This window comes from Mesoplodon bidens, assembly GCF_964165515.1.
Source record: "Mesoplodon bidens genome assembly, chromosome: 4".
NCBI classification, from domain to species: Eukaryota; Metazoa; Chordata; class Mammalia; order Artiodactyla; family Ziphiidae; genus Mesoplodon; species Mesoplodon bidens.
This window is the reverse complement of record NC_138160.1, coordinates 147789961-147810694: the sequence shown is the minus strand read 5'-3', so window position 1 is coordinate 147810694 and position 20734 is coordinate 147789961. Positions and strand designations below refer to the sequence as shown.

At 46.1% G+C, this 20734-nt stretch overlaps 1 protein-coding gene across 1 annotated transcript in view; it reads right to left on the bottom strand.

Annotated features, from left to right (window-relative positions):
* The window catches only part of SAFB2 (scaffold attachment factor B2), a 35288-nt gene that overhangs the window by 12155 nt on the left and 2399 nt on the right, over nucleotides 1-20734 (bottom strand). The window contains exons 3-12 of the mRNA XM_081230730.1: nucleotides 16349-16413; nucleotides 16060-16263; nucleotides 13637-13699; nucleotides 12742-12769; nucleotides 11327-11837; nucleotides 10855-10904; nucleotides 10225-10325; nucleotides 5084-5233; nucleotides 4883-4995; nucleotides 285-415 (exon numbers count right to left, since the gene is read on the bottom strand). Coding sequence (XP_081086856.1) covers nucleotides 285-415; nucleotides 4883-4995; nucleotides 5084-5233; nucleotides 10225-10325; nucleotides 10855-10904; nucleotides 11327-11837; nucleotides 12742-12769; nucleotides 13637-13699; nucleotides 16060-16263; nucleotides 16349-16413 — 1416 coding nt within the window. The remainder of the gene's footprint in view (nucleotides 1-284; nucleotides 416-4882; nucleotides 4996-5083; nucleotides 5234-10224; nucleotides 10326-10854; nucleotides 10905-11326; nucleotides 11838-12741; nucleotides 12770-13636; nucleotides 13700-16059; nucleotides 16264-16348; nucleotides 16414-20734) is intronic.

The following is a 20734-nucleotide window of genomic DNA, read 5'->3' as shown; positions in this document are numbered from 1 at the left end:
GCAAATCCCACCTTCTATTCTACTGGAGACTCAGGAAAAGCCAACACCCAGGTCACTGAGCCACCAATGAACACAGATCCCGACCAGAAAAACTAGATTTCTGATGTTGCGGAGAAACCCCTTTTGGCCGTGTCATCACCGGAGGCTCTGTCCTCTAAGAGCTTCCTGCACACAGCACAGCTCAGCAAAAGGCACCGAGCCTGCTGGGCCCTCACTCCATGCAACCCACCTGCCGCCCTCGCCACCTCTTCCCTTCTCGTGAACACTCCACAGACTCTCATCACCTGATCTGGTGACTCGGGACCGATTGGCTGCTCCTGGTTTCAGCTCATCTTCATCTTTTTCTTCCTTTTTAATGTTTTCAGGTTTTCTTTCCTCCTTCTTCTCCATCTTCTCTTCCTTCTTAATTACAGTTCTGTTTAGAAACATGGTGATCACACTTGAGGTCCTGAGATTCTCACAGGAGTAGCTCACACTCAGACTTCCACACAAAGCAAACCCGCCCGCTGCCAGTTGAAGGGAAAAAATTATTTGAAAACTGTGGTAATGATAATACCCCCTTTAGACACAGCCCCTTCCCACTTAAGTTACCTGCCACATCTAAAAACATACCGGATGAAACTACAGGCTCGTGGGGTGTCTTCCCAAAATGCCAGATGTACCAGTGCGTAAACAGGCCCAGAAGCAGACATGAGAAACACTCCAATTATACAGGAAAGCTTGTTAAAAACTAACTTCAAATGTTTCATCTTGTATGTGTGGAATATTATTTTAAAGTTTTATAGGGAAAAACACTTTTTCCAAAAAGCAGAGTATAAAACAGAATGGAGGTACAGTACAAGGAGGGGCAGTGCCTGCTGCAGGAAGCCCTGGACACCCCACCTGGACCACCCCCCCACCACACCTGGTAATTTCTGCACACTTTGGGGGAGGCAAAATGGCACGTGAGGTGCCAGCAAATATGGAAACTGCTGGTGCCATTTCAACTGAAGGCAGTTTCATGCTAAGCAGTCAAACAAATCGTCGCTGCCATTCAAACGTGTCCCCCACGTTCCCTACTGCTGTTTGTCCCCGGCAGTTAAACTCCACACTTTAAAAATGCCCATTGCGTGCCAGGGTCCAGGATGGAAAAGCCAGGCCCTATGGGGTCCGCTAACAAGCACCACCTGCCCTCTCCTCCCACTACCCAGGCAGAGCTTGGGATGCCCAAGGAAACCTCTCCCAGATGCCCCTCAGCTCACACTTCCTCCCTCCTAAACTTCCACAGCATGAAGCTTTAAAACTGTATTTAGGGGGCTTCCCTGGTGGCGCAGTGGTTGAGAGTCCGCCTGCCGATGCAGGGGACACGGGTTCGTGCCCCGGTCTGGGAAGATCCCACATGCCGCGGAGCGGCTGGGCCCGTGAGCCATGGCTGCTGAGCCTGCGCGTCCGGAGCCTGTGCTCTGCAAGGGGAGAGGCCACAACAGTGAGGGGCCCGCCTACCGCAAAAAAAAAAAAAAAAAAAACTGTATTTAGGGCTTCCCTGGTGGCGCAGTAGTTGACAGAGTCCGCCTGCCGATGCAGGGGACAGGGGTTCGTGCCCCGGTCCGGGAGGATCCCACATGCCGCGGAGCGGCTGGGCCCGTGAGCCATGGTCACTGAGCCTGCGCTCCGCAACGGGAGAGGCCACAGGGGTGAGAGGCCCGCGTACCGCAAAAAAAAAACACAAAACTTTGAGAAATATTCAATTTCAAAATGAAACAAAATAATAACTGATGGTGTCTATCAGAACTGAAAACTGTAAATGTTTGTAACATACTGCTTTCCCTTTACAACACAAGACACTCTAGATACAGCCACCCCTGTGACAGTCTCCATCCCTGTGACAGCCACCACCAGTGCCTTTAGTGTCAATCGTGTGGATCCACCTCTCCTGGCTTCACTTGCATATTCCCGTAACCATGACGCCCTACAGTGATGCTCTAGGTTTCTTAAGACTGACACAGCGGGATGGTCCTCGTGTGCTGCTCTACAATGCCTTTCACTGCATGCCCTGCCGGTTGGGCTGTGTGGACACAGGCACAGATCTGGGTCCTTTCGACTGCTGCACCACAGCCCACTGTTATTTCCCGGTTCTCTTCTGACAGATTAGAGACTGCTTCTGCTCACTACCTGACTGCAAATAAACCCTAGGAACCATCTCTGACGTGCCTTTTCCACTGTTCCGGGGCAGCACCCTCTCCCTCCCAGTAGCCTTACAAAATGTCTTGAAGGGAGACCCTTCCTACTTGTTCTGGACTCACATGGCACCTCCTAGACACAAATGGACTTCTTGATAACACTAATTAAGTTAAAAACCAATTTCTTTCTTTTTTTTTTTTTGCTGTGCCACGCAGCTTATGGGATCTTAATTCCCCAACCAGGGTTTCAGCCTGGGCCCTCGGCAGTGAAAGCACAGAGGCCTAACCACTAGACTGCCAGGGAATTCCCTAAAAAGCAATTTCTAAAAAACATATATGTAGGAAAAAAAGACCAGAGGAATAGATACCAAAAGTGTCAGCCCTGGGTAGTGAGATCATGCTTGACATCTGTGTGTGCTTTCCAAATGGCAATTACATAAAAACTCATCCAAGACAAGCAACCTCTTTAGGAAGAGCTTCTCTATGTCACTTAGGCTGACTACCAAACCTAGAAATTCTTAAAAACGAAAGGTCAGGGACATCCCCAGTGGCGCAGTAGTTAAGAATCCCCCTGCCAATGCAGGGGACACAGGTTCGAGCCCTGGTCCAAGAAGATCCCACATGCCGCGAAACAAGTAAGCCCGTGCGCCACAACTACTGAGCCTTGAGCTCTAGAGCCTGTGAGCCATAACTACTGAGCCCACGTGCGACAACTACTGAAGCCCGCGCGCCTAGAGCCTGTGCTCCGCAATAAGAGAAGCCACCGCAATGAGAAGCCCACGCACCACAACGAAGGGTAGCCCCCACTCGCCGCAACTGGAGAAAGCCACGCAGCAAGGAAGACCCAATGCAGCCAAAAAAAAAAACCCACAAAAGGTCAAATGAGGGTGTTCACTGAAGAGAGTAAGATTAAAAACAAACTTTAAAATGCTCAGCCTCCTACACAAACCACTTGAAAGCAGTTTGGTTTCATTTTAAGCTCATCACCCAGTTAAGCAGCCCTGCGCTGGGGGTAGCCACCCCTTGCTCGCCTCAGGCCCGGCGCTGCTCCTTTCTGAGCTGTGTCTCCTTCCACACAGAGCACAGACCTCACAGCATCGTTCCAGGGCTGCGGAAACCACACATGCTAACTAGTTATTACATGCCCTCCCTTTCCCCATAAACATGTCTCACTTTTGTGATCAGAAAATCAACATATGAAATGCATCTCAAGGTGCTAACAATACCAAGAACTCCCAATAGCTCCCCATGTTCCCCCAGTACAGGTTTTTAGCGCTACCAACAAGATGTGTCTCTTTGGGGCTTCCCTGGTGGCGCAGTGGTTGAGAGTCTGCCTGCCAATGCAGGGGACACGGGTTCGTGCCCCGGTCTGGGAGGATCCCACATGCCGCGGAGCGGCTGGGCCCGTGAGCCATGGCCGCTGAGCCTGCGCGTCCGGATCCTGTTGCTCTGCAACGGGAGAGGCCACAACAGTGAGAGGCCCGCGTACCGCAAAAACAAAAACAAAAACAAACAAACAAAAAAAAGATGTGTCTCTTTGGAAAAGTTGCCGATAAAATTACGATCTCACCCCTAAATACAAAAAAGCTAATCTGACATGCATTTCTCCTGGGTTTACAAATTCCAATTTGGCTACAATGAAGATGGATAAGTACATCTTTAAAAACCAAGTTTAACTTATGAATGTAATGCCCATAGTCATGTTTATTTAACTATAAATTTTCTTACATTAAAAAAAAAAAACCCAGAAAAATGGAATTACTGTGAGACTGACATTCTCAGCAAGATTCAATTTTTAGGGAGTGGACCTAGAAATGAAAACAACCTGTGCCGACAATACAAACTCAACATAAACTGTGCATTCTGAGAACAGCACCCTGTCAAGTCCGTCAACAAAGTCTACCTTCTCAAAAAAGATAAACCTACAATTTTGGTAAAAGTATCAATAAGGAACGCTTGCTTTGAAAGATCTGTCCCTGTTTTCATCTTGATTAAAGATGCAAATCACCTCCTTTATAACGGTAGTCTCTCAGACCTGTGGTTCCCAAACTACGGTGCCAAGGTACACCAGGATGGGTGAACTCACAACTGTCCTGGGATATTTTAAATTTCTGAGGGAAACAAAGAAATACTATCTGCCAGACAACACGTGAACTACTAGCTTGTGGTCACTCGTTTCATTAGATCAGGCTACATTCCTTTGGATGAAACTGTCTTTGCAAAGCTGGGCTTCTGCAGTTGCTGTGATAAAATACAAGAAGTGCACAAAGATCAATGTGGACCAGGAAATGATTCCAAGGTTTGAGAGGTCATGCAAGGGCTCAGAATGTCAAGAATGAAGTAAAAACACAGCTGACCCTTGAAATGCATGGGGATTGGTGTGCCGACCCCCCACAGTCGAAAATCCACATGTAACTTCATAATCGGCTCTCCCTATCCACGGTTCCACACCTGCAGGTTCAACCAACTCTGCACCTGTAGTACTGTAGTATTTACTCCTGAAAAAACTGCCTGTGTGAGCGGACCTGAGCAGTTCAAACCCGTGTTGTTCAAACATCTTTCAGTCTGTGTTATTTTTTCAACAGATTACTAACTTGCTTGGACATAAATACTAAGTGGCAGCAAGATGCCAAAAACCACCCAAGATTTAAATAAGGAGCTGGTGACCCTGTGGCTGCCACCTGCCCTCCTCTGAGGAGAAAGGTTTTAATAAAGCACTTTACTTTTCAACTTTGATCTCCACAGAATGATGTCTGTCAACATTAGACAATTTTTCCTTCTTCACTTCACATTCTTTTCTGTCAGACAGCTTTTTCCCAGCAGGTTCGTTTTTGGCCTAAAATACAACACAGACAGAAACAGGTTAGGGACCAGGTCTTCTGGCCTGTGAGCTTTGTGAGTTACAGCAGCAAAAACAGCCTTACCTTCTCAACAGAGATCATTCTTCCATGAAGCTCAGTTCTGTGGAGATGGCTGATACACTTTGTGGCCTCATCGGACGTTGACATGGTGACAAACCCGTAGCACCGGGCCCCGGGACTGCGGGCATTGGTCACCACTTTGGCTCCAACAACCTTTGTGAGAAAAGGGTACTCTTATTTTCTCATGCAAATAACCACACTACGTATCAAGCACTGCTAGCAGTTAACTGATCATCAGAATCATTTCCACTTGTTTTTACTGCTCTGGAAATTGTTGTTCTTCGTAACAAGTTATTAAAGTGGTTCTAATAAATCCTGACCTATCAAAATACAATTGCTTCTAAGATTAGCTCTCACAGTGACAAAATACAAACAAGAAAAGCTAAAGACAGTTAGACTTCATTAACCACAACCTGTTAATTAATCAAAAGACCTTCCCACTCAGACCTCTTTCTCCAATTCCACTGTTCCCATGGAAAGCTACGAGGATGCTGACTCAGAAATGCACCCCAATTCATGCAGGCCCGGGCTGAGAACAGCTCTGACGTGATGCAGAGAGGGCTTCCGCTTCCAGCCAGGACAGAATACCAAGCAGTAACCCTCCTGCTGCCTGAAACTAAAAACCCGGAGGAAATGTGGGCAACAAGTGTTTTCAGACACCGGACAGCAGGCCGCATAGGATGGTGACCCCTGCAAGGGGGGAACACCTGAGGGGTGTCTCCTATGACTGCCCTGGCACACCACCTAGAAGTTCCAGCCGGCAACAGGGAGGGAGTGAGGGGCAGCATCCCTGAACAGACAGAGCTCAGAGTCAGAGAAGATGAAGGCAGCAAGCAATCAGAATACCACAGAGGAGAGGGCTGCCCACAACAGTGCACTTGTGTGAGGTGACCACCCAGGCTAGACAGACACCCACCAGTAACGGGCAGAGGGAACAATCCCCTGGGCTCACTCAGGACCATAAATGGTTCACTGTTACCGGAGTGACCCCACCAGCCAGAGTGGAAGAGCCTGTAATTCCCGGGGACGTGAGGCTGAGTACTCAGAAGGGTCCAGCCTCAGGAGTGGACAAAACTGGCCAGAGCTAAAGGCTGCCCTAGCCTGACTGGTGAAGCTTAACAAGCCTCAGAAGGAGCAAGTGACTGAACTGTGACCCAGCAAACGCGCAAAGACATTTATGGGGACACAGGAAGGACCAGCACCCAACAAGGTGAAAGTTATCACGTGCCATCAAAGACAACAAGGCTAGCTAGCCAAGGAGCAGGAAAACAGGGCTCTAGCACAGAAAAGGACAAAGTCAATAGAAATGACACAATGACAGAACTAGTGAACAAGGAGGGCCGTATCCTGTACGTTCCAGAAGGCAGAGCAACAACTGAGCGTGTCAGGTACGCACATAGAAGATGTTTAAAAATACCCAAACAGAGGCTTCCCTGGTGGCGCAGTGGTTGAGAGTCCGCCTGCCGATGCAGGGGACACGGGTTCGTGCCCTAGTCCGGGAAGATCCCACATGCCGCGGAGCGGCTGGGCCCATGAGCCATGGCCGCTGAGCCTGCGCGTCCGGAGCCTGTGCTCCGCAATGGGAGAGGCCACAGCAGTGGGAGGCCCATGTACCACAAAAAAATAAAAAAATAAAAAAAAAATAAAAATACCCAAACCGAATTTCTGGAAAAGACTACACCAGATGGGCCTGAGAACAAAAGAAAAAATTAGGGAACTTGAAGATGTAGTAAGAAAAACCATTTGAAATGAAACCGAGAAAAAAGACAGAAAAAACAAAACGAACCAGAGCAACAGCAATATGTCCTCACAGACACGCAGCACAGGAGAAAAACTTCGCCAACGAAACCAAAGCACAGCAGCAGCAAACTTAACCGGTGGTAAAGAGAAATCGGGAAGGCAGCCAGAGGAAGACAAGACGCACGGACACTAAGGAGCAAAGGTGAGAATGACAGCCGGCTGGTTGGAGAGGACGCAAGCAAGAAGGAGCAGAGTGGCTGTGCCACCTGGAGGAAGGCAGCCAACCCTGAATTCTATACCCAGCAAGACAAAGGCAAAGCAACAGCTTTCTCAGGCATGCATATGCTGTTGAGAATTCACCGTCCACAATGCTGCACTACAAGACATGTTTAAGGAGGAAGGAAAATGATACCCAGGGGGAACGTGGACAAACAAAAAGGAAAAAAAGAGCACCCCAAAATGGTAAATACACATGAGTAACTAAAAACCCACTTTTCTTTAAAAACAAAACAACTCACCAAAAAAAAGCCAATAACGCACTGTGTGCTTTATTAAATAGAAGTAAAACGTATGATAACGTCACAAAGGCTGGAGGAGAAAATGGCAGTGCACTGCTGTAAGGCTCTCATACTACTTAGGAACTGGTATAAAGTAACTGGGAGATAGACTGTGATGAATCAAATAACACCTCGAGACAAATGAACCTGGAAATACAACATACTAAAATTTATGAGATGCAGCAAAAGCAATCTAAGGGGAAAGTTCACAGAAATAAATGCCTACATCAAGAAACAAGAAAAATCTCCAATAAACAACCCAACTTTACACCTCAAGGAACTAAAACAGAAACTAGTTACATAGACTAGATATAGCTAATAAGGCACAAATCATAAAAAAAACTATGCAATGCAAAATCAAGCAGATAAACAGGGACTTCCCTGGCAGTCCAGTGGTTAAGACTTCGCCTTCCAGGGACTCCCCTGCTGGCTCAGTGGTTAAGAATCCACCTGCCAATGCCGGGGACACAGATTCGATTGCTGGTCTGAGAAGATCCCACAAGCCGCGGAGCAACTAAGCCCGCATGCCGCAACTAATGAAGCCTGCGCACCTAGAGCCTGTGCTCTGCAAGAAGAGAAACCACCACAATAAGCCCACACACCACAATGAAGACTAGCCCCCACTTGCCACAACTAGAGAAAAGCCCACGCGCAGCAACAAAGACCCAACGCAGCCAAAAATAAATTAAAAAACATTAAAAAAATTTTAAATGTCTTAAAAAAAAGACTTCACCTTCCAATTCAGGGTGTGTGTGTTCGATCCCTGGTCAGGGAGCTAAGATCCCACACGCCTTGCAGCCAAAAAACCAAAACAGAAAACAGAAACAATACAGTAACAAATTCAGGGAAGACTTTAAAAATGGTCCATATCAAAAAAAAAAAAAAAAAAGAACAGCAAACAGGTACAAGGAATCCAAGAAGAAACGGGATACAAAACACAGAGCAAGAGCACAGATTTAAACTCTACCATACCAATGCTTCCGTTAAGTGTAAACGTTCCTGGAGGACATTCAAAGATGTGAGGGTTGGGATATACAAAAAGCCTGAGACACAGGAGCCATGGCTTCTGGCTGTGACCTCCTCTGAATTCAGTGGGTCAACGTGAACAAGTGCTCTCCTCTCTCCGGACCTCAGTGTACCCGACTGTGAGATGGTGAGGGGGATACATGCTCCCTAGGATCCCTGCAGACCTTGACATTTGCACTTCTGCCTGAAGAAAGCCCCGATCTGTCCAAAGCACCCCATACAGGGCCAGAGCCTCTGCTGAGATGGATACAGATGTCAGTTCGCATATCAGAGATGAAGCTTTGCCTTCTTCCCTCTCCTCAACGAGAGGGCTGAGCTAATCATGGGGCCATTTGACTTTTCCATCAAACATTATCCTTATAAGGGCATCACTTCCGATGACAGATAAAACCTAAGTGAGAGCAGATACCACAAAAAGCTCCCATGTTCCTGTCTGTGCCCTTTCCCTGCTTCCTGTCCTCTGCTATCAAGCTCCTCACAGAAGCCTTGGTCTGCTCATCCACTTCCGGAGCCTTGTCCCACTGCGGGGCCTTCCTAGGTCCTGTTGCTCTGGTCCAGAGCTGAGCTCCGAGGGCCAGGCAAACTAATCATGCAGCCCTTGGCCTAAATGTCACTTCCTCAGCGACGACTGCTGAAACTACTTCCCAAATCTAAATTAGGCCTTCCTACCACACACTGATGGCACACTGTAATCTTCAATATACTTATAGTAACACATTGTCATGTATTTATTTCTTAAACCATCTTCCACCAATGTAAGATCTATGATGTCAATGCCCTTGTATCTGTTTGCTTTGGCTTTACAATCAGTGCCTGATTCTAAATAAGTGAGCGAATAGGTTTGGGCTTAATAGCGTTCCACACCCTTTGGAATGCTTCTTCTGGGTCCTGTCTGCTTCATTCCCTAACCCCTTCACTAACACTTATTTGGGGAACAAGGACCTGAGCAAAGGAATGACCTGGGCAGCCAGGATGACAAAGATGCCAAACCTCTGCCTGGAATCCCTGCAACTTGCTGCCGCTGAGCGGTACCTCGCCTACTTCTCTCCCAAGGGTCACTCCCCACAGGCCCCCAGCAGACCAGGGCAGTCATTAAGGCTTCTGATAAGACTATTTCACTACCTAATTCCAAGACAACAGAATCATTCTTAAATGTTCCTTGGAAGGCTTCTGAACTGTATTACTTTCCTCCTGCTCCCGTGACCAATATATCAGTAGATATATTAGTAAAAAAAAATTTTTTAATTAACTTTATTTTTGGCCACGCGGCTTGTGGGATCTTAGTTTCCCAACCAGGGATCAAACCCACGCCCCCAGCAGTGAAAGCCGTGGAGTCCTAACCACTGGACCACCAGAGAAGTCCTCAGTTGATTTATTTTTAAGCCACTGCCCTGTTCCAATTCTCAAACTATATACTTCAGATGATAGAAGATACATGGGGACCAACTCTTCACTTACCGTTAAGGGAAAACACCTCATCATGCCAGCTTCAAGTTTTCTATTGGCTAAAAGATAGTTTGTTCAAGAGAACTTGGAAGCACAGCAGGGACATGTAGACTGTAGCTTTTACATACCTTCTCTGAGCAGCGTTCTATAAGCTGTCTACTCTGCCTGTCATCCACTCTCAACCAGGAAACAAGGCTTACTACCCACCACTGGCTGGGTCCCCCACCTTGGAGTTTTTGTTCTTATTTGTTTTCCCCCCACCCAGAAATAAGAACCAATACAATTAACAGCGAGTATGAAGTTTCTAAACTCTTAGATTTATTATATTTTAATGTCAAATCAAGGCACGGTGACAGGAGGTCAAGGCGAGTGTACCTTTCCATATTTGCTGAAAAGGTTCTTCAGATCTGTCGCTCGAGTTGTGGAAGACAGTCCACTGACCCACAGATTCCTTCCAGAACTACTGCTGATTCGACCTGAAGCAGGAGGGAGATGATTATGCTTTACCTCAAGGCATAACAGTAAGCTCGACCACTCCTCCTAAGATGTAGCCCTCTCTTAAACCCTAACTAAATCCAGTCTCAACTCCTCTGAGTCAAGAATTTAATTACCGCCAACAAACTGGACAGAAAACGAAAAATGTGGATCACAGAAACTGAGTTTTCTTACTCAAGGAATAATCACGTCTCGTCAGTTACAAACTGAAATGGCTTCAATGATCAGCTCTCAACCAAGATAGCACTTTCTAAAATTCTATTATTCCACAGGTGAACCTGTCCTGTAATAGAACTTTCACTATTCCATAAGCAATAATCACAACAAAGACATAAAATACAGAAGCTCATCAACATTTAAAACTAGTCTCTCAAGATACCATTAGATGATTAATTCCAGTAATCCAAAATAAAACCAACTACTGTATCCAAATTGTGGATACTTGCAGGCCCCTCCCTCCCAAAACAAGGGATCCGTAGATGGCTCCCTGCCATGTAAATTAAATCATACCTTTTTCATCTTTAATGATTGGCTTTATATCTTTTTCTTCCTTAAAAGAGCTAGAGACAAAAGTTAATGTTACTCGTACAGGAATAAAATGAAAGACAACTAAATCAAAGTATGATATGTGCTAAAACTGAATACCTACCAGAAAATTAGTCTGAAATAAAATTTTAACAGCACCTTTACAAGCTTATACTGGAAATCTGACCCCCCAAATACAATGGCAGATTCTTAAAAGTCAATTCGATTTAGCTGAAGATAACACTTAACGAGTTAAGAGCACAACCAGAGTAGGTTGAGAAAAACAAAAGGAATTGAAATCACCCATTAAAAATACACAAAGAGAAATAAAACTTTAGAAGTAAACTACAATTGCATCAGTCTGGCTGGCCAATTGCAGAAACAACAGCTTATGTGTGTCATTAAATGACCAATGAAAAGGAGATAGCGTCTGGTCTAAAACTGAGAAAAAACAAACCTCATTTTCTGATCAGCGCCCTCACTGGCTGAGGACTCTTTAGGAGCCGGAGGGACTTCATTACAAGCTTCAAAAGCAAACTTCTTCACGTCTTCTTTGCTATCCCTGGGGTCTGGGCTTGAGGCTTCCGGGGGCGCTTCCGAGGCCTCCTCGCTACAGGCTTCCGTGTGCTCTGAGGCTTTACTACTCTGCTCAACTGGCTTCTCTAGCCCTACAGGCTCACAGTCCGTCCTCTCGCCATCGCCTGTCTGCTCCACGGGCTCCCTTTTCACTACCGCTAACAGGGTGTCTGCCTTGCTCGACTGAGCTTGTGCTGTTGACTCGCTGGCCAAATCTAAATCACCCTCTTCCGGATGGGCGCTGTCAAAAAGGTCCTCTTCCTCCGCAAGCTTTCTGTCTGGCCCCACGCTACTTGTTTCCTGTGCAAATGGCTGCTCCAGCTCGGAACCTTCTTCTTTTACTGGCTCAGATTTACAAGTTTCCCCCAAAATGTCGAGTATTTTCTCATTTTCTACGGATTTAACAGGAATAGAATGGCACAAGGTTTAATTACCAGGGAAATAAAGCAATCACAAATGTGGAACTGGCACGGCTGCCACACTAACACGAAGAGAACTGCTAGCTACACAGAGATTGGAAAACCCGCGGGTACACAAAGTTACACTGGTTACACTACCTGCGCTCCAACCGCCTGCGAGAGCAAGCCTCTACGCTACATGGAAGAGAAAAGGCCCCACAGGTTTAAACACCTACAACCGTGTGGCTGCTTCTCGACAGTCTTCATGCTTCTGTTCAAGTCTGGGTCTTCGACTTATTTTTCCAATGTCCAAGGTGCTCAATCAAACGCTATCACCATTCAAGGACAGCTCAATTTCCAAATTTCTTTGAAATTCTTTGAACGGAACAGTCCAACAGGAAAACCAGAAACTTCCGCCGGCAGGAGATAAATGCAGTCCAGAAGGGGAACATGTTGGTAATTTTCATGAAGAAACTGTTTCCTCTTCTGGAATCCAGTCACTTCTCAGGCTATAAGTGCCCTGACCACCGCTTTATCCTGCCTTAACTGCATTAATCAAAATGACTGCAGCAAATATCACAAGATCTGTTTCATGTGTAGAAACACATGGAAGAATCATGGGGTTGGGGGGAATTACTTAAATGCCACTGTACGTGGTTAGAGAGATGAAAGTAATCACTACATCTCACCAAATGTATTTGACCTCCAGAAACCAGAACGGTACTTCCACAGATCTGGTGATATGAATGGGTTTCCAATCTCTGATCCTTGTACGATCTGGATTGTCCACCATTAAAATAATTTATAACACCATAAACAACTTAAAATATATAGACAGCTTAAAAAATACAGTGGGAAAACTTTCAAACCATAACTGTTGTGTCTCTCTTATCAGTACCTGGCTCCAATAGAGGTTCTTCAATATCCTATTGAAAAGGAAAGACAAAGAAAATCCACAAAGCACTTTAAAAATTGGACAGATTCCCGTAGCAGATACAACTTTCAATCAAGTATGAATAAATGCTTGTTCCAAACAAGTTTCTCCACTCAAAACAAAGTATGCCATTCTACAATAATTCAATGACAAGCTCACTGTGTTGGTTTCTCCCCAGCAAAAGCAGACAGGTAGCAGTAATATTAGCCCGTCCCATTCCCCCCTTGGAGTTGGGCTCTGCAGCTGGCAACGACTCCCACGGTCCAGGCAGAGGTCACACACATGGCCGCTGCTTTACACATCACACCGGATTTGAAAAAAAATGTATTTCCCCCAACGCAGAACTGTTCTTTATAACTGAAATGTGTCAACGAAAGACCTTCTCCACCCTGCTGAAAACCTCTCCCTAACTCCCCCAGGACGGAAGACAAAGGCTCCTGGACTCTGGCAGCCAGACCCACCTGTCTCTGCATCCCCACCCCCACCCTGTGCTCCCCATCCCTACAACGCACTACCCCCTCCTGCCCCAGAGTCTTCTTCCCCTTCACCTGGCTACCTCGACTGGCCTGTCAGACCTCAATTGGAACACATAGGACTTCCTCTGGGAAGCCTTCTCACCGTTTTGTAACTCAATCACCCTAACTTCTACTTTTTAGTTACACTCACTGGTCATCAACACCACGCCCACTAGGCTGCAAACCCTGACACTGACAATTTGGCTCAACCTCTTATCCCCAGCACCCAGCTCAGGACTGATGCTCAATGAATTGTTCACACACCCACACCTACACTCTTTTCCACTATGGAAAATTAACCACTCACGTCAGCTTTCCAGCCACAGAACCAGGTAGTAACCTACCGGAGGCACTTTGAAGTCCAACGATGAAGCATCCAAAGTGTTCTCGAAGCCCTCTCCATCTACCTGAAAGACAAAATGCAAAACTACTTTGTGGAGACAGAATTATGAATGCCAGGGCCTACACCTCACCAGTTTCCAGGCCACCTACACCTCTATTTCCTGCACAATGCCTACCGCCATCTGCAAGCCCACTGCTGAATCACAGCGGCCCCCCTTACCCACAAGGGATATGCTCCCAAAGCCCCAATGGATGTCTAAAACTTCAGCCAGCACCAGACCCCATATACACTGTGCTTTTTCCTACACTGGCAGGCAGGTAACATATATAGCGTGGATAACTGGACAAAGGGATAATTTCCGTCCTGGCAGGATGGCGCAAGGTTTCATCATGCTACTCAGAACGGTATGCGACTGAAAACTTAGGAATTGTTTACTTCATTTAATATTTTTAGACCCGGTTGACTGTGGGTAACTAAAACCTCAGAAAGCAAATCTATGGGTAAGGGTTGGGGGGGGGGTACAGTATTCAGTTTATCACCTGCCTCCTGGCCCCCAGGCCCACTCCAGGACTAGGTGGCACCAGCAACTCTGACAGAGGCTCACAGAGGGCTGGCGCTCTGTCCACACTGGCCAAATGAATGAACGAGCAAATTCATTTCCCAGGCAGTTTCCACACACTGGTGGTCAGCATACACCACCCAGCCGCAGAATTTCCAAAGCTGAACTCAAAAGGAAAATGAACTTTGTACTCCTCCGATTTCACTTGGTAGCAATGCTTTTCAAATAACAATGGGGGGGCTTCCCTGGTGGCACAGTTGTTGAGAGTCCGCCTGCCGATGCAGGGGACACGGGTTCGTGCCCCGGTCTGGGAAGATCCCACGTGCCGTGGAGCAGCTGGGCCCGTGAGCCATGGCCGCTGAGCCTGCGCGTCCAGAGCCTGTGGTCCGCAACAGGAGAGGCCACAGCGGTGAGAGGCCCGTGTACCGCAAAAAAAAATAAAATAAAATAACAATAGGGAATTCCCTGGCAGTCCAGTGGTTAGGACTCCATATTTTCAGTGCCAAGGGAATGGGTTTGATCCCTGGTCAGGGAACTAAGATCCCGCAAACCACGCAGCTTGGCCAAAAAAAGATAAAATAATAATAACTGGGCACTTTCTTCTAGAGTACTTTGTATAAAACAAACATTTAACTTGACTGTCTTCTCTTTTTATTATCTACTATACCAAAAAAACTGGTATCTTAGAGGTTATTAAGTTAGAAAACCTTTTAACTTTTTAACTGAAATATAAAAATACTTCTCCCCTGGGCTTCCCTGGTGGGGCAGCGGTTGAGAGTCCGCCTGCCAATCCAGGGGACACAGGTTTGTGCCCCGGTCCGGGAAGATCCCACATGCCGCGGAGCGGCTGGGCCCATGAGCCATGGCCCCTGAGCCTGTGCGTCCAGAGCCTGTGCTCTGCAACGGGAGAGGCCACAGCAGTGAGAGGCCCGCGTACCGCAAAAAAAAAAATACTCCTCCCCACATACTTTTTTCTTTTTCTAGGTTTGGATGTTTCCATTAACCAAGAAGTTAGAAGCCAAGTCCATGCTATGGAAATAATTCACACACAACAGAATCTCACTGAGAGGACAAATCAAAGCTCACTGCCTAGCCTAGGCCAAGCTGTGGTGATAATGTGAAATTTGTGACTTTTGACCTTTAAGGTTTAAAGTTCAGTGCTACAAGGGCACTTTTTCTTCCAATTTAAAGCTAGAATGCCTTAAGTAAAACCAAACTAAGATGGCTGGGCACACCAAGGTGGTGAGATTAAACTGGCAATCAGTTCTAGGAGGGCTACCAGAGAGCTCTATGGCAACAGATGACAAGTGAGAAGCTGGGAAAGCGACACCGGCAACAGAATTAAAGCCCTCCCTTATACACAAGAAGTTAATAGTGGATTCCTTTAATTGGAGGGGTTCTTCTGGGGGGACAAATACTTTTCTTCACTGTATTTCACATCTTTTAATATAACTGTCTAAATTTATACACGGAAAACATCTTTAAAATATCAACAGGATTATCTGGATGGCGAGATTATGAACTGTTTTTTTCTTACCTTTCTATAGTTTTTAAACCTTTTTTCTTTTTAAGAAAAATACTTTTTATCAACAGTGTCAACCTTTCATTTTATAACTTATGCTAAGAAAAGTGTCTCCTACCCAATTATAAAAATATCCAACAATACAGAAAAGTTATCCGTTAATTAACATCTGACCTATGTGGAGTTTAAATGGATATAATTTACCCCAAGGTTTAGACACCGAGTTAAGTGTTTGTTTATGGTGACTGGTGATTTAGCTGCGTGCTCTGGCTCTGACAAAGAGCACATAAGCAGCGAGGAGCCCCAGGGCTGCAGCACGCTGTACTGCATCTGCGTTACCTACAGAGTGTCCTGTGAACTGAGCTGGGAGCTCCCTCAGCTGCACGGCCACGTAGTCTTTGCTCTCGCACAGGGACTCGAGAATGCTGTCAGCGCCATCCTCCCCGAAGTCTGGAGCACTGCTATTCTCGACTTCGGTTTCTTCTAACACATTAACATCCATCATGTCAATATTCTGCAAACTCTCCAAACTTGCTTCCATGTCCTCCTGTAATGAGGAACGAAAGGTGTCAGCGACCAGGTGGACCAGAATGTGGAGCTCCTGCCGCCATCTCGGCTGTGATGCCACATACCTGCCCGTCTCTGGAATCTTCTTCCAGGCCATTGTCTTCTGTGCCTTCCTCCTCCATCTTTTGTCCTAATTACAGAATAATTGTTCAATCAGACAATATTCAGGTTCTGGCCTCATAATTAGTTTATGCAGGATGACACAGCTCAATCTTGGTGAGAACATGTTACAGGGAAGCTAAATGTGCCTGTTCTTCTATCATGTATAGTTCTGTCTCAACTGGAACATAAAAATCTAGGATTTCTGTAATACTATCAAAGTATTTTGACTTTGCACAAAATATCCAAAAGCTTCAAAAGATTTCAAAACCACTCCAAACTAAGACTAACATCCCTAAAGAAAAACGAGCAAAGGATAAACATAGGCATTTCCCAATGAGTAAATTAAAAAATGTAATGTCCATATAGCACCCAAAGAACTGCAACCTAAGAGAGCGAGCCCAACGACGGACCTGCTGGTTCCCCTTCACTCCACCCACTGTAAGCAGGCCCCCTGCCTTCCTTCATTCTTCAGCCCAGGAATTTTTTTTTTGGCTCAAGGCAAAAAGGCAAAGGCTACCATAAAGTCGATCTTCACCCTGAGTTCTGTGAACGCAAAGGGACTACTAAGAGTTATGTCAGGTATTCTCAATGGGGCTGGAAGGGAAGGAGAGTGGAAACTTCTAGACTCAGAAAGGAAGTAAAATCTTTGGGCTCCCTACGTAACAATAGCCTTAAAAATATACATGCCTTTATCCTGGAATTCCCCTTAGGATGTGCACCAAAATGTCTGACAAGGAACTCAAAACAAAGGTTACTTATTTTATGGAGTGCATACAGACTAAATATCCCAAAGGGAAGCAAACTACGGCACGTTATGCTCAAATGTGGGATGCCAGTATGGGGAGTCAGCGCGGGCGTGGGCTGTAATGCGGCGATGTTTGGAGACATTTTGGTGTTATGACTGGCAGTGCTACTGGCGTGTAGTGGACAGTGGCCAGGGATGCTGTGCAGCACACGGTAACACACAGGACAGCACCCTACCACGAAGCACTCAGTTCAAACTGCCAACAGTGCCGAGTCTGCAAAACCCTGTGGCATACCACACACTTTGCAACTTCAAAAAGAAAATATTATGCCTTTAAAGACTATTTAATGATATGGAAAAATGTCCACAAAGTTACCACATAGATCTACTCATTAAAATGCACGTGGATATTTTATACACGCAAGTGTGAAGACGCAGTGGTAGAACATACAGATGGATATGGCTAAGGCAATCCATCAACCATGGTTAAAACACTGAGCAATAAGAGCTACTTTCATTTTCACTTCTATAATTTTTTAAAAAGAGAAAATTAGGGCTTCCCTGGTGGCGCAGTGGTTGGGAGTCCGCCTGCCGATGCAGGGGACACGGGTTCGTGCCCCGGTCCGGGAAGGTCCCGCATGCCGTGGAGCGGCTGGGCCCGTGAGCCATGGCCGCTGGGCCTGCGCCTCCGGAGCCTGTGCTCCGCAACGGGAGAGGCCACAACAGTGAGAGGCCCGCGTACCGCAAAAAAACAAACAAACAAAAAAAAAAAAAAAAAAAAAGAGAAAATTAAATGCAAGAAATCTCAATTTTTACTTTATTGAAGTTTAGTTGATTTATTGATTTTGCTGTACAGCAAAGTGATTCAGTTATACATATACCTTCTTTTTCATATTCTTTTCCATTATGGTTTATCACAGGACATTGCATACAGTTCCCTGGGCTATACGGTAGGACCTGTTGTTGATCCATCCTGTATATAATACACTGCATCTGTTAACCCGAAATCCCCATTCCATCCCTCCCCTAACCTCCCCCCGCCACAACCACAAGTCTGTTCTCTCTGTGAGTCTGAAGAAACCTCAATCTTTGATTAAAGATGCCAACTGCAATGTCTACACTTAAGTTATCTCATTTGCCATTATTATCAGTGATTACTCAAACAATGTAGTTTTATGACACACTGGGCACTGTGCTCTTCGCATTATTTAATACTCCCCACAATGCCAGCAGGTTTATTATCTGCAGTTGATGCAAAAGTTTCGCTCTGCTCCAAAGCTCTGACTCAAACTCAGCTGTACCACCTCCCATTCTATCTAAACCCTGAATATCCTTTTAAAATACGCTGTTTAAAAAGGTTTGATAATTGCACCCAATTCCTAGGCCTCAAATAGTAGCCTGCAGTACCCACAAAGAATGTAAATAGAAGAGAGGCAGCCCAAAAAGCCTCACCAAAAAGCACCCTAAGTGGGAGTGACAATGAGACAAATGCTGGGCAGACAGGTTACACCCAAATCCCAAGGGCCTGCTCTTGGCTGACTAAAAGCTGAAGGGTGGAGGGGAACGGGACAGGAGACAGGCACAGACACCAGAAAATCAAATTTTAACCCCAGACGTAACCTAATTCAAAATTTTAATCTTTCAAAACGCACCCAGTTTCCAGCAATTTTGCGCATTTAGATGAGCAGGGGAAAGGACCCTTGTTCCTACTTACAATGAAACTTACAAAGTTCAGCTACTTTTCACTTTTGAAAGGCAGTGGTTACTCATGAATTCCCAGATTTAGTCCAACTTTGTGGCAGACTCTGGAAATCAACTGGTTGATTCCTATTAATCTCGAGGACCTAATTTCAACCAGGCCACCATGAGGACCTAGCACTTCATATAACTAACCATGTGCCCACACGCCTCCAAAGGACACACCAGCTCTACAATTTGCAGGAGCTATCCTCTGCCCCAGGACTTCACCCACCTGTTTCTTCTTTGAAGGGGAAGGGACCAGTGCCTTTTAAATCCCAATTCCCAACAGCTACCTGTTCTGGTACAAACACTCTCTTTACACCAATGGAAGTAACTATTATCGAGGCTTTCCTGACAAAATGCTAACTCCAAGTAGCTCTGATTTGACTTATGCTTCAACCCAGGCATTCAGACGTATATTTGAAGCACTAAGCTAGGTTTAGTTTTTCTAATGATTCAAAGATTGCCGTTAGAAGCCAAGAACGTTTTGATTAGTAGGGCTTGAACCCCACGGTTTTAAATGAGCATCTACACAAAAAAAGTTCTAAACGATTATTAAGTCGTATCAACTATTCAAAACCAAACTTTCAGATCACTGGTAACTTGACAGCAAAGTACAAAGAGCTATTTGTATGTTTCCTGCTACAGACCCATCCCTCACCATCTGTATGTTTGGACGGTCAGTGTTTATAGCTGAAATACGGACAGTTTCACAAGCAGTAAACACACACCAATGTTTTAGACTTCAATTCCTTATGTAACCTAACTCAAAAATTTAACCTTTCAAAACACGTGCACAAGATTTAAACAGTTAGATGAGTTCTGGAAAAGTTGTTCTGCTAGAAAAAGCTGTTAAAAACATAAACTGGGGCTTCCCTGGTGGCGCAGTGGTTGAGAGTCCGCCTGCCGATGCAGGGGACGCGGGTTCGTGCCCCGGTCCGGAAAGATCCCACGTACCGCGGAGCGGCTGGGCCCGTGAGCCATGGTCGCTGAACCTGCGCGTCCGGAGCCTGTGCTCCACGACGGGAGAGGCCACAACAGTGAGAGGCCCGCGTACCGCAAAAAGAAAAAAAAAAAAAAAACATAAACTGAAGGGCTTCCCTGGTGGCACAGTGGTTGAGAATCTGCCTGCCAATGCAGGGGACACGGGTTCGAGCCCTGGTCTGGGAGGATCCCACATCCCACATGCCACGGGGCAACTAGGCCCGTGAGCCACAATCGCTGAGCCTGCGCATCTGGAGCCTGTGCTCCGCAACAAGAGAGGCCGTGATAGTGAGAGGCCCGTGCATCGCGATGAAGAGTGGCCCCCACTTGCCGCAGCTAGAGAAAGCCCTCGCACAGAAACGAAGACCAAACACAGCCATAAATAAATAAATAAATAAATACATACATACATACATACATACATACATACATACATACATACATACATTTTACAAAAAAAACACATAAACTGAAGTTGTTGAAAATGCTACAAGGTCATTTCTTTTTACTTTCTAAGCAGCTGTCCCCCACTGCCTGAATTGAGCACTTCTTTAGATGAATGGGACACATAGAGCTGTGAGAATTTTTGTGCAGCACCATTCAAGAAAACAAGCCTTGGGCTTCCCTGGTGGCGCAGTGGTTGAGAGTCCGCCTGCCGATGCAGGGGACACGGGTTCGTTCCCCGGTCTGGGAAGATCCCACATGCCGCGGAGCGGCTGGGTCCGTGCGCCATGGCCGCTGAGCCTGCGCATCCGGAGCCTGTGCTCCGCAACGGGAGAGGCCACAGCAGTGAGAAGCCCGCGTACCGCAAAAAAAAAAAAAAAAAAGAAAGAAAATAAGCCTGTGGTGGGAGTTTCATATTACACTGTCCTTATCACAG